The 14,040-nt window shown below is 44.4% G+C and overlaps 1 protein-coding gene across 3 annotated transcripts in view; it reads left to right on the plus strand.

Moving 5' to 3' along the window:
• Positions 1-14,040, plus strand: part of LOC135205841 (S-formylglutathione hydrolase-like) — an 83,732-nt gene that overhangs the window by 19,971 nt on the left and 49,721 nt on the right. For 2 of the 3 annotated variants that reach the window (XM_064237096.1, XM_064237095.1), the window contains exons 2-3: positions 12,816-12,926; positions 13,072-13,159. In XM_064237096.1, the coding sequence (XP_064093166.1) occupies positions 12,893-12,926; positions 13,072-13,159 (122 nt within the window). In that variant the 5' untranslated portion in view covers positions 12,816-12,892. The remainder of the gene's footprint in view (positions 1-12,815; positions 12,927-13,071; positions 13,160-14,040) is intronic. The other variant, XM_064237098.1, reaches the window with a different exon arrangement.

Below are 14,040 nucleotides of genomic sequence, written 5' to 3' on the forward strand. Positions count from 1 at the left end.
AAAAACTTCCGACACACGCAGTGGTCGGCCAGGTGGTTAGTACCCATTCCCGCCGCTGGGAGGCGGGTATCAGGAACCATTCCCATTTTCTATTCATAATTTTTCTGTCGCTGGTGCTGAAAACACCTGTTTTCAGTACCTCCGTCTTAGGATTTTGGAAACTTCATTGCCGCTAAGTATCCTAATTGTCTTTGATTTATTTACTTGGATTTGTGGGATTTGTGGCTAGGCATACGCTATCTTAAATTGATTTGAATTTGATTCATTTTTGCATAAACTATCTGAATCTAGTTAGGCTAGTTTCAGACGGGGTTAGTCTGACAAAGATAGGGTGTGGCTACGAAAGCTTCGGTAGATCCGCACTTGGTATGTACGAGGGGTATGGGTCTTGTTTCTTTGTTGAGATTTGTCTATTCCGTAAGGAAGACGTATGATTCGTATGTACGCAATTAATCAGTAAACATGTCTAATTCCGTAAGGAAGACGTATGATTCGTATGTACGCAAATTAATCAGTAACAAAAGTCAGGGTAGTGAACCTGCTAACCTTCCTGTAGACTTTATTTTGCCTAACCCTGTAGTATGGCCTACGGGCTATGAATATGTCTACGAGAGGTGCTCGCTCTCCTTCATTGCTGTGAAGTGCTACTTCTGTAATTGTTACTCCTAACCCTGCAGTGTTGCCTTCGGGCCCTAAGCAGTGTCTGTAGAGGAATTACCCTTTCTCTGATACTCTTTCGATTCGTATCTTAGAATCGAAAGTGCTTGCTTTAGAGAGTAAAAGTGAAGTGCAGAAGTGCAGTGATACCCCTTGTGTAGTGGAGGGTGCGTCAGATCGGCCTCGTTTCGCCTCTCCTAGGCCGGGGAGGGGCCTCTGCTTGACTCCAGGACCCGGGGAGGGAGAAACATGTCGAAAGCCTAAGGAGGGTTACAAGGAACCCCACCGATCTGGCGTGCCTTCGGCAGTTTCTGATGAAAATCCCCAGATTGCAAAGTGCCCCGTGCGCTTGTGCACGAATCCTGAAAGATTGCTTCTCGTCCTCCGAAGCGTCCTCCCCATGCAGGGGTTGGAGCTTTCGGAAGGACTCGCGCCCTCTAAATAGAAGCTTTATAGAAGAGGACGCTTCACGTCCTCTCTCTCTCTCTCGTTATGCGTTTCAGTGAGAAGTAAGAAGGCGAACGTCGCCTGAACTCGTGTCCGTCTTTCCACTGAGAAATACGTAAAAGAAGTCATAGTAGCAGGAAGCTTTGATGAGCGGACGCCCGGGACGCTCGGATGGACTCCAGGCGCGCGCTGGGTGCACGCCAAGTGCGCGCCAGTGGACGCCGAGCGCGCTCCAGTGGACGCGCGCGCTCCAGTGGACGCCGAGCGCGTTCCAGTGGACGCCGAGCGCGCGCCAGTGGACGCCGAGCGTGCACCAGCGCACGCCAGGTGTGTCGCCTGGCTGAACGTTTCATGTTGAACTCTTCAAGCTCTTGTTTCAGATATGGGCCTAAAGAATGTTTACCTCTACCTCCGGTGATACTTCTACCTCACCTGCAAAGAATGTGAAGTAGGCAGTGCTTCGGAGGAAGTTTAAAGTGAACAGACAACTTCTTCTTCGAAACCCAGCAAGACACGGGTGTTTCGGTGAATTCAAGGGAGGTCTCTGTCAATTAATATTGCTTTTCGCATCGGTGGATGGAGTTAAGGAAAGCTCAAGGGAAGATCTCGTTTGCTCTACCGCAACCTTTGCCATTCGGCCAATAAATTTAAGTTGCCACTACCGCAGTCAAGACTTTGCGATAAGCAGTTACGGGTTATGTAAGGCTCGATGTCCTGCACGTCAGGACTCTCGGCAACGTCAGTGGGATTCTTGCAAAGGCACCTCATCAAAAGGACGCTCTTCAGGAAAGCGCAAGACAGGACTTCCTTTGCCATACTGCCAATAAATTAAGCTTTAGCAGGCATTAGTTGTGATACGGGAGAGGAAGCTGGTGGAGAGTTTCTTCCTCTTCCCAGGATAATTTTGCAAGCTTTTTAGCCCATCTGAAAGGGTTTTTCAGATGATAGATTTGTTAGTTTCTAGTCGGGACTACGCTGCCGAATTGAACATCGTCGTTCTACCTGCCGTAAGCCCAGTCTCTTAACAGGATTCTTGCCCTTCCTCGTTGAGACGGGAATCGAAAAAATTAAATGCTTGACTCCCTGGATTACGTTTTGTCAATTCAGTGACTTTCCCCCATTGACAATATACTTTCGTTTTGTCAAGTAAGTGGGTTATCCCCTCATTGACAAAATATCTCTTTGTCCCGTAAATGGGTTAGTTCTCATTGACAAACATCTCATTAACTTGATATTGCGTAAGCGAATAAGCTCTTATTGACAAGATTCGGAAGAGCTCTCATTCGTCATTCGCAGACTCTACAAGAAATAGACTTGTAGACTACGTCAATGAACGCTTATGTCCAGTACATAAGAAGCTTGAGCTGACTGCTTCGATTCTCTTAAGTTTTGTTCATGAAACTTGCCTGTCAGATATGTATGTAGCTGTATTTCCGAATTCAGCTATATATATGTCTGCCAGGTAAGTATGAACAAACTTTATTGTGATATAATTTCATATTTTGCCTTGCGTTATTTTACTTCTGGTTGGTTCAAGTCATATACGCTTGCTGTAGTTACCTCTTCGGATGGCAACCGAGAGGTCTATTGTCTATTTTAAGGACATTTAATCGTTACTCCCTGCAGCCTTCCAGGAGTTTCCGATTTATCTTTTACCGTTGTATGGTAGTGTTCTGACGACACAAACGCATCTATATATTTAGCGTTTTCGGTTTCGCTTAAATATACCAGCTTGAGAGTCTTTCGGCTCAAAAAATAACGGACCTATTTCTTCGTAGAATAGGGTAGCTGGCAACCCAGACATAAAGTTAAGAGACGACGTTCGTAAGCTGCTGGCTGCTGCTGTCACGCGTGTCTGTCTTCCAGTCCAAACCGAGCCAGTAACAGATCGGGCGCTGTCATGGGCGTAGGTTACGTCTCTCTCTCCTGCGGGATTGACTGACTAACTGTATCTCTGTGCTGGCGGTTACGTCTCTCCTGCGGGATTGACTGACTAACTGTAACTCTGCCCTACAATCACGGACTTTAGCCTAAGATTGAGGGGATTTCTTAAGTGAATGAATAAACGTTGCATTCGTTTTGCCTTACTATGTTCAACAGAGTTATCTCTTAATCCTTTCGGTGCTCGTTACCGCACGGTATAGAACTACGAGTCTACCGCAACATTGCACTTTTTATAGCTCTCCTGCTTAGGCAAAGCGCAGCCTTATTAGGGAAGTAAGCATACTCGGGGAGGGAATGGATGAGCTTGCTGGGGACCATTTCCTTCCTGAAGAAGTTGTTTCCCCGAATAGACTGCAATTCAGACCACCAGTTTTTCCTACCGGGAAAAAACTGAAAATATTATTCAAGATCTAGGAATGATTCTGAACATCTCTCAGTGCGTTTATCACCATGAGGTGATAGAAAGAAGGTGCCGGAACATCTGGATAGGGTTTCAGATGTCCTGGATCTAATCTGAAAGAAGTAAAAGCGATTCGGTAGTCCCTCCAGTCCTCGTAACGAGTTTTGGGAACCAGTGGTCCAGATCAACTCTGATATTCCACAGCTCTCTCATATCTTAAGAAGTATCTTCTCTCGGTCCCTGTTCGAGTTTACGAGAAAGCCTATTATAACAACAGGCGTAGAATGTAACGATCCTGTAGAGGTTCGTTACCGGATTGCAAAAGTCCGTACGAATCGTCTCGATCGACGGCAGCAACTATTGACTTCCGAGTGGAATCTTTCTTTAGAAGTAAGTTGAGAGTTGTGGAGACTTTAGGGACGCCTTTCATTCTTCTCTTCGATATGTTGAGGACGAAGAGGCTTCTTCTTCTCTGCTCCCTTTATTCTCGATCCGGGATCGGTACCATTAAACGCCATCCTATGATATTGAACGGGGATGGCTATTTAGTCTCTTTTTCCCCTTTTTCAATCGCTTAGGAAATGTAATAAGAGGATTATGACGTCACAGGGAGCGACAATGACGCTGATCGCCCCATGTTGCCTTCAGGATCCTGGATTCACAGAGGTCACATACTTCCTAGTTCACTTTCCAAGGACTTTTCCGAGAGAGTCAGTCTACTCTAACTCGAAAGGTACCTATAACCTCTCCGCTCTGAGTCTTGACTACGTTCAGGCTATCGAGATGTTGACAGGAATAAGATTACCGTTCTTCCATTTCCGTCTTCCTGAAAGAATGGGATAAGCTGGCAGTCACAACTATTAAAGAATACGCAAAATATGTTGTTGACGGCCTTTGGGCTCAGAGATTTGCGTCTGTCAAACAACAAAGCCCTTCACGATCTTTGAGTTCTGTGGAATCTCGAACCTCGCTCACCATCTACTTTTTGTCTCACTGTTTTCTCGGAGTCAGACACTCGTGCGAGAATCAGGCGACATATAGTAGCCCTGAGTTTCTTGTTGACGAAGTCGGTTGCGTTTATTACACCCCCGATGATCGTGTAACATGAGACCATTGTTGGACTGTCAGGCATTCTTCCTTCGGGACTGAATCGCCTTTTTGCTCCTCGCTCCTTTCTCCTGGCACCAGAAGCTCGAGTCAGGAGTTGAATCGCTGACGACGTTGGGTTGCGTTGATACACCCCCAAGGTTTGCTTAGATGAATCGCCCAGGCAGTCCAGACACTCATCCTTCAGCGAAGAATAGTGCCTTATGGTCTTCAGGGTACAGCCTTGCTGTCCTTGATTCGTCTGAACTGGTCAACTGGTCGGTCACCTGACTTTAGTACAGACGGACTGACTGTGCATGTCCAGATCGAAGCTTTCAATATGGAACTTAGACGTAGTCTGAAGTTCTTGATGTCAAAGCATTCGAACCTCTCCTACCTGTTAACTTCTTGCATGTGATCAGGAAGGCCTTCTTCTAACCACCCTAGATACGACAAAGGGTTAGTGAGATTTTAAGCCATCGTCACAAGTTTTGGCTTTAGAGAACACAAGGCGGTGTGCTCTCTAACCCTTCCGTTGTGGCCTAAGAATGGTAAACCCGTTTTGTCCTTGGGCCAGGAGCTTGGAAGCAAGGATGGCACAAGTTAGTGGGCAGGAGCCAGAGAGAGTCCTGTGCCCTGTCGGGTCTCTCAAGTTTTATCTACATAAAACTCAAGAAAGTCGAAGTCAATCGGCAATCTGCAGTGTTCCGAAAAAGACCAGACTTGCCCATATCGAAGAACAGCCTGGCTAGTGTTAAGGAGTTCTTTCAAAAAATGCTCCTTCATGTGTTTGCACAAAGATTTGAAATCTTATATCTGAATGCTCACGAGGTGAGGGCGCGGCCTCGGAAGCATTTCAACAGAGCATGGCACTCAGCAACATCCTGGAGTACCATGTTTTAGCGAAGCAACTCTGTGTTCACTTCACACTCCCTGCGAGATGTGAAGATGGCATATGAGATCTGCTGCTCGCTAGGGCCATACGTGTCTGCAGACACAATCTTGGGGGCAAGAAGTACCAACTCATCCTATCCTGTAGAAAATGGTTAGGAAGAGCTCTTAATTTAGTGGTCGAGTCGCCGACAACGGCGACTTCTTAACTCTTAAGCCTTAGTTAACACACCATAACTTTGGCTAGGTGGTCAGGTGGTGATATATATTTATTTATATTATATATATTTATTTTATTTTACTTCTTAGCCCTCATGGTATGGTCAATATGGTCTAGTCACGTCGTGGTCTCGCCCCTGTTGACAGATCATCTGGAGTGCACCAGCTATATAGGTCTCTACCCTACGCTGCAACTCTAGTAGCACAAGCAGACTACGTGGCAGTAAACCACGAAGCCAGCTATTGCTTAACAGGTGGAACCAAGATGTAAATCATCTGCATGCAATTTGTTTCCCAAAATCCTTCTATTCTGTCCCTTCCCACCTCCAAAGGTGGGATTCAGCTATATATATATGACAGGTAAGTTTCATGAACAAAATGATATTGTTATGATACAATAAAGTTTGTTGTCATACTTACCTGGCAGATATATATAATCAAGTACCCACCCACCTCCCCTCAGGGGACAGTGGAAATAAAAATTATGAATAGAAAATGGGAATGGTTCCTGATACCCGCCTCCCAGCGGCGGGAATGGGTACTAACCACCTGGCCGACCACTGCGTGTGTCGGAAGTTTTTAAAATTCTGTCGGACTTCAGAAAATACAGCTATATATATATCTGCCAGGTAAGTATGAACAAACTTTATTGTATCATAACAATATCATCTTATTAGAGTACCTGCTCAGAAGAAGATGGATGAGTCGGATGGGAAACATTCTCTTTGGGGCAGAACTTGTTTCCCTGAATGGACTATACTACGTATATAAAGCTTTTTCCTACTAAGAACGGAATTAACATGTGAAAGGATGTTGGGTACCATAAAGGCACAGGTGTTCTGGCACATAACATAAAAAGAATTAAAAGGAAGCGCCAGCCTGGCGCATTAAGTGCCAACCTGGCGCAATGCTCCAGAAGCGCCAGCCTGGCGCAAAATTTGCGCCAGAAGCGCCAGCCTGTGGCGCAAATTTGCGTCAGAAGCGCCAGCCTGGCGCAGTGAGCCAAGAGCACCATCCAAGAGTTTCTCGTTTTTAACGAGTTATTTAACCTAAAGAGTCAGTAGCCTCTCGGACAACAGGCTCGGTAACGGCAAGATTCGTTCCTGATTTCGTTACCCATTTAATCACTTAGGCCAATTCCACGACACTCTCATATCGCAAAGAGCATCGAGAATCTCTTTTTTTCGCTCCTATTCGCGTTAACAAAGAGATCCTTCTCGGTCGACGATAATAACTGTTAACATGTTTAACATTTATTGGAAAGAGTGTGAGAACCTGCGAAAAGTCTTCTCATAGATCTCTCAGTAAGGTAGAAAGACGAAACAGGCTTCCTATAGACTGCTTCCTTTTCCTTGAACCAAGAGAGGTAGCAATATACGCCATCTTTATTTTTTTTAGAAAGGGAATAAACTTAAGTCTTTTTTTTTTCCCCTAAATATAAATTATTTGTAGTGAATTTAAGATAAAGGGCGTCAAAGAAAGAGAAGATAATATTTTATGCCTCATTTTGGCCTTAGAGAGGTTGGATTCACAGAGGTCACGTTCTTCTCACAGCATGTTTTGGAAGTCTTTTCCAAGACAGTCTGAATATTCTATCAGCATCTATTATAATGGACCTTAACAACCTCTCCACTCTGAGTCTGTCTGCGTGCAGACTGACCAGAAGTGGACATGAATGAGAGGATTTTTCAAGGTAAATGACAAGAGTCATGGACAAGATATAGAAGTTGCTGCAGATTGTGCTAGAGGGAATGAGGAAACTGTCCTCTTCCGATACCTGTGAACCACTAGCGGTTTTTTCTTCCCTTTCAGAGGGAAGAATCACCTTTGTATATATCTGTTATCAAAGAACACAGTATAAGGCTATACTCTGTCTCTATAAAGGGATTGGAGATAGCAGAGGATTAAGATCTTCGGGATCTTATACGATACCTCAATATGACAAGAGTAGGATATCATGTACTTCTATTGGAATGGTTAAAACGTTTGCCTACAGAGTCTTTGGAATGCGATGACGGCTCGAAATGCTTCCCAGAAGGTGTTCAGAGGGATACAATAAGGAGCTAGAAATCAGGAGATACTCCCAATTTCAGCTCGGAGTCTCTTCGACTTCCAAGCTTCTTCCTTCCTTTGGACAAGGATAGGGAAGATTCTGCAACGAGAAGCCCCTTCAACAGGTAAGAAGAGATCTCGTGAGCAAGGGAAGTACTCAAGAAGGATCCTCCTCGAAGGAAGACTTCTCTCATACTGTTAGATATCCTATCGTATACTGGATGTAGCTGACTACAATCGCCTCCCCTTGCCGGAGAGGCCAAAGCTCAAAGTGGAAGAATTTCTTCCACCCTTCTCCAGTCTTGTGATTTACTATTGTGGATGTTCAGGACTTTTGGACAATGTAGCGCCAACCAGGGAGCCTTATGCTAAAACAGGCGTAAAAAAACGCCAGAGGCAGACAGCCCCAAGAACACTCATTGTCTGATGAGGAGAAAAGACCGGGCCTACAACCTGACACAGATGCGCTAGATGCGAACATATAGGACAGATGAGAGTGTCCGATGTGGACATTGCCAGACATCCTCGAGACTCTACCAAGCTCGAAGCTCCGGCAAGTGGGGAGTAGCCAACCAGGCGCGAGGCGCCAGGCAGGAGCGAGGCGCCAGGCAGGCGCGAGGTACCAGCCAGGCGCGAGGTGCCAGGCAGGCACAAAGCCCCAACCTGGCGCGAGACGCCAGCCAGGCGTGAGGCGCCAGCCAGGCTCTAGGCGCGAATCTCCAGCTCAGGCGCGAGGCGTCAACCAGATGCGAGGCGCCAGTCAAGCGAAAGGTACCAGACAAGCGCTAGGCGCCAACCAAGAGCGAAGCACCAGCCAGGCGCGAGGTTCCTGCCAGGCTTCAGGCTTCAGTCGGGAGAGATCCATGTTTCAAGAAAGCCCTGGTCTTCTTTGAAACATGGAGATCTCCTAAGCACTTCATAAGTGACTTGATTCCTTCAAACAGCTGAGAATTAAAAGCGCAGGAAGTGCGCGCTTTTGCAAATTCTTGTTCTTTACATAACAATATGTCATATAAGACATATTAGCTGTGTTGTACGGGAGAGGCGACTCTGTGTTGACTTCTCATTACACAAAGGATGTCAAGTTAACCTACGAGAGATCCTTCTCTTTTGGTTTATACGTTTCTGCGGATGCGTTACTGGGATAAGGAGCCGACACTGATCCTTAACTTTGAGTTAAAGTTTTTTAACTTAGTGAAATTATTGGGGTTTTTGAAATGAGTGTGGGGATAACTCTTTTCAATTTGAGCGCGAACCCTCGTGTTAGGATCAGTGATCGGGATCGGTGTTGCGCTCCTTCATAAGGTGTATTGTCATAGAAGAAGTGGTCCAGTACCCATTGACAAAGTCCTTTCAGGCTCTGCCAAGTAAGCGGTTCATACCCCATCGGCAGACCCACAAGAACTCTTAGCCATAGATCACATATCTCGCTAAAGTCTTGAGGTGATGCAGACTACCGGGCAACAGCCACGAAGTCTACCACCTATCAGATAGGAACCAAGGTTATTTATACCTACAACATAGGTTGTTTACCTGTCTATTCCATGTTAGCTGTCTCTTACCCTCCACCAAAGGGTGTCAATCAGCTATGTATATATCTGACAGGTAAGTTCATTGTATGAAAATGATATTGTTATAATACAATAAAGTTTCATACATACTTACCTGGCAGATATGTATATACGATTAATGGCCCACCCAGCCTCCCCACCCCAGGAGGAGAGGTGGAAGAGAAAAAATATGAATAGAAAATGGAATGGTTCCTAATCCTGCCACCCAGGCAGGATGGTAGATCACCTGACCTACCTGCAGCATGTGCCGCGAAATTTGAATTTCTGTCGGGGACGACGGAGTCTTAGCTATGTATATATCTGCCAGGTAAGTATGTATGAAACTTTATTGTATTATAACAATATCATGTCTCACTCCTTCTCAGGAGATAGTTTATTTAGGAGTGAGACTGAATTCAGTTCTTTTTCAGGCTTTTCCGTCTCTCCAAAGGATCGACTCTTGCCTGAACAAAATAGACGAATTTCTCGTCAGGCAAACTTGCTCGGCGAATCAGTGGATGAGCCTTTTAGGAACCTTGGCTTCAATAGAGCAATTTGTAAGTCTGGGCAGGCTCAACATGAGACCACTTCAATTTTACTTGAAGCAGAAGTGGCAAAGGAAGAAGTTCCCAGACTCCTTCGTGTTCCCCATCTCGGAAGGAATCAAACAGGACCTCCTTTGGTGGAAATCAGAAGGAAGGCTAGAGGAAGGCTTGTCTCTAAGCCAGTTGAGCCCCAACCTTACGCTTTTGTCAGACGCATCGGACAAAGGGTGGGGAGCTACTCTGGGGGAGAAAGGAAGTGTCGGAAACTTTGGCAGATTCATCAGAGAAGCTGGCACATAAATCTAAAAGAGTTGAAGGCGATTCATTTGGCTCTAATGCACTTCAAGACAGAGGTAAGAAGGAAAGTAGTGCTGGTTCAAGCAGACAACACCACGGCTCTCTCTTACATAAAAAAACAGGGGGGGGGACACTCGTTCTCTCTGTGCGAGGCGGCGAGAGACCTACTCATTTGGGCGAAAGAGAACAAGGTTGTCTTGAGCACAAGATTTATTCAAGGCTCGAAGAATGTAAAGGCGGACATTCTCAGCAGGAGAGGACAAGTCCTCTCCACAGAGTGGACGTACATCCTCAAATATGCAAGAAGCTTTGGGGGATTTTGGGGATGTCCTCAGTTGGATCTCTTCGCCACAAACAAGACAGCTCGTCTACCACTGTATTGCTCCCCAGTTCCAGACGAGGAGGCGTTTACAGTGGAGCATGCTTCTGGACTGGTCAAATCTGGATCTGTATGCCTTTCCACCTTTCAAAATGCTAAGATTAGTTCTGGCAAAGTTCAGAGGTCATCAGAACGTCAGGATGACTCTGATAGCCCCCTTTTGGCCGGCCAGGGAATGGTTTCCGGATCTACTAACTGCTGTTGACGGACTTTCCGAATAGAGTTACCATTAAGGAAGGATCTACTCAGACAGCCCCACTTTCTGAGGTTCCATCACAACTTGTCCGCTCTTCGACTAGTCGCCTTCAGACTGTCGAGCATCTCCTCAGAAAGAGAGGATTTTCAAAGAGAGCTTCAAGGGCTATTGCTAGACCCAGAAGAGAATCCTCTGATCGAGTGTACCAAGCTAAGTGGGTCCAATTCAGAGCTTGGTGCAAAGAAGAAGGAATTTCGTCTTCTAAGACCTCTATAGCTCAGTTAGCTAACTTCTTTCTTTTTCTTCGTGAAAATAAGAAGCTTTCTACCCAGACGATTAGGGGTTATAGAGCTATGTTGTCTTCTGTGTTCAGACATCGGGGATTAGACATTTCTAATAATGAAGACCTCTCAGACCTGATTCGTTCCTTTGATACGACCAAGACAAAGGAGTCAAGAACAGTAGCTTGGAACCTGGATGTAGTTTTTAAATGGCTGATGTCAGATAGATTCGAACCGATCTCCTCTAGTTCTTTTAGAGATCTGACCAGGAAGACACTTTTTCTTTGTGCTTTAGCATCAGCTAGAAGAATCAGTGAGCTGCATGCTATTGATAAGAGAGTTGGATTCGCTAAGGGCAATGCCATTTGCTCATCAATGCTGGGGTTTTTAGCTAAGAATGAAAATCCCTCACGTCCTTGGCCTCGTTCTTTCTCTATAAAGAACATTTCGGAGTTAGTGGGGCCTAATGAGCCTGAATGTCTTCTCTGTCCAGTGAGAGCACTTAGACATTATGTGCAAAGGACCAAAGGTATAACAGGTAAGAGTGATAACCTGTGGTGGTCAGTGAAAGATCCTTCTCGTCCTCCTTCTAAAAATGCGCTCTTCTTCTTTTTAAGGAATTTGATTTCTGAGGCACACGGACAATGTCAGGACTCAGATATCAAAGTGTTTAAAGTCAAAGCTCATGAAATTAGAGCAGTGTCTACGTCTATGGCCTTTAGACGTAATCTGTCTTTGAAAGACATTATTAAATCTACATATTGGAGAAGCAATTCTGTCTTCGCATCTCATTATCTGACAGATTTGCAAACCACATATGAAAACTTGCAGTACATTGGGGCCATTCATTGTGACTGACACGGTATTGGGTGAGGGAGAGAAGGATGTATCCCATCCTCTCTAACTTTTCTCCTTGATTATGTTTTTTGTATTTGTAAGGTTGTCTGAAGATACAGGGAGTTTTTTGAGTATCTTTCAGTCTTTTAATGTCTTGGTGTATTTCTTAAATGGTTGTGGTGATCCCTCGTTTTTCATTGTATTTTGTGGTGATTTGTACTGCGCCCTGAGCAGGGGCATTATAGTCTTGTCCGTTACGGTCACGTCCTCAACGGCAAGTACTTATTATTGTGTCCGACGCACGGATCCATATATCCTGTCGGTACAATAAAGGCCAGCAGACTACAGAGGCAGTAACCACTGAGTCAGCGGTCTTTAAAGGTAAGGAACCTATATCTTCGGATAATTCCAACAGTTGTTATTTTAGCTGCCATTGTCCCACCACCTAAATGTGTCAATCAGCTATATGTAACCACCGGGTAAGTTATATAAGTGAAAATGACATTTTTATAATAATATAAAGTTTCACTTATACTTACCCGGTGGTTACATAACGAAGCCCGCCCTCCTCCCCTCATATGGATAGGTAGGCATGAAACTTCTGATTTATTGTTGGAATGGTTCCCGGTACCCGGTAGAGGGCGGGAGTAGAGGGATCACCTGTCAAACCATTAGCGCTACGGCGAATTTCAAATTCTGCCGTGACGTCAGGAGACGACAGCTATATGTAACCACCTGGTAAGTATAAGTGAAACTTTATATTATTATAAAATGTCATTTTAATGAATAATTTTAAAGTGAAATTTAAGATTTAGAATTAAAGACAGACACTTCAGGTTTGTTTACAACTTAATTGTGAAGGAATTGAGAAAGGAAGCAATAAGTGAAAGAATTTTGAGAACTGACAAATAAAAGGGGAATAAGTTAATGCATGCACTTTTGCAAATTGTATAAGCACAAAGGTGATCTCAGTTTACACTACTAAATTGTTATTTTAAAAGCTTTTTTATGCCTTGCCTCATATTTTTACACAGGTCACAGATTCAAGTAACCACAGATAGTGATTTGGAAAAGGGAAAGCTTTCGTGTAAAGTGTGTCGGTTCAATATTTATGCTAGGCATTTATCGTTCACTACAACTACAAGGTAACGTAGTTGATTTTGCTTAAGGGCGACTGTGTCAGAATAATGGCAATAGAAATGTATTTTGAATTATGTGAATTATGCCTTCGGCAGTTTATTGCATGATTACCCATTTACCCTATTTAAATGACTTTTGCTTTTGTTTCAGGCAGAACATTTACAGCTATGACTTCAATTGTCCAGGAAAGCTCCAACAAAATGTTTGGAGGATGGCAGAAGGTGTATTGTCATGATAGGTAAGAAACCATATTTATTCTTATAAAATATCAATATATTATTTCAAATGCCAGTGCTCCTGCCAGTTCATTGACATGGTTAAAACAGCAGTATAACGGATGGTGTTGTCAACCAGTCAAAGCAGCCTCTGTATCATGCCTGTTATTACTCACTATTTTTTGGCTATATTTTGTTGTTTCTATCACTGTGATTGGCATGAAGTACACAGCACTTGCACGTGTACCCCTTATGCTCTCTCTGTAGGGTGGTAGTGCCGTCAATGCACGTCACGCAGTGTATTGTAGGGTTTACTGAAGTTTTTTTGCACCCCCCATTCAGCCCTAGCTACAACCCCTTTCATTCCTTTTACTGTACCTCCATTCATTTTCTCTTCCATCTGTCTTTCCACTGTCAGCTATCAGTTGTTTCATTGTGCAGTTGCAAGGTTTTCCTCCTGTTAACCTTTCAAAGCTTACTACTCTAAGTTCCCTGTTCAGCACTGAATGACATCATGGGTCTCGAGGGCTTGGCCTTTGGCCTGAATTCCATTCCAGGCACCAGCTTAGCCTGTGTCGTACTAAGTCTGATGTCCTAATCAGCTTGCTTCTCAGTTTTGAACACAGTTGTGGAAAGTCTTGTTATCTTTGGACATTCTTGTGTATCTCTGGTTCTTGGTACTGGCCTGTGTTTGCAGCCAGTACCATCCACCTTATAGTTTGGTACTAGTGACAAATTCCAATTATTGCTGTTGATTAGTTTCAAACCCGGTTTTGGCAATTTGTGTTGCTGTTGGACATGTTTTTACATTGTTTGATGATTTGTAGATGTCCCTTTCTGTCCACCTTGATATCTGGGCTTTGATCTGTGCGGGTCATCATCATTCAATGAGGTATTTGGTTGG

Source organism: Macrobrachium nipponense, chromosome 24 (genome assembly GCF_015104395.2).
Source record: "Macrobrachium nipponense isolate FS-2020 chromosome 24, ASM1510439v2, whole genome shotgun sequence".
In the NCBI taxonomy this organism is placed as follows: Eukaryota; Metazoa; Arthropoda; class Malacostraca; order Decapoda; family Palaemonidae; genus Macrobrachium; species Macrobrachium nipponense.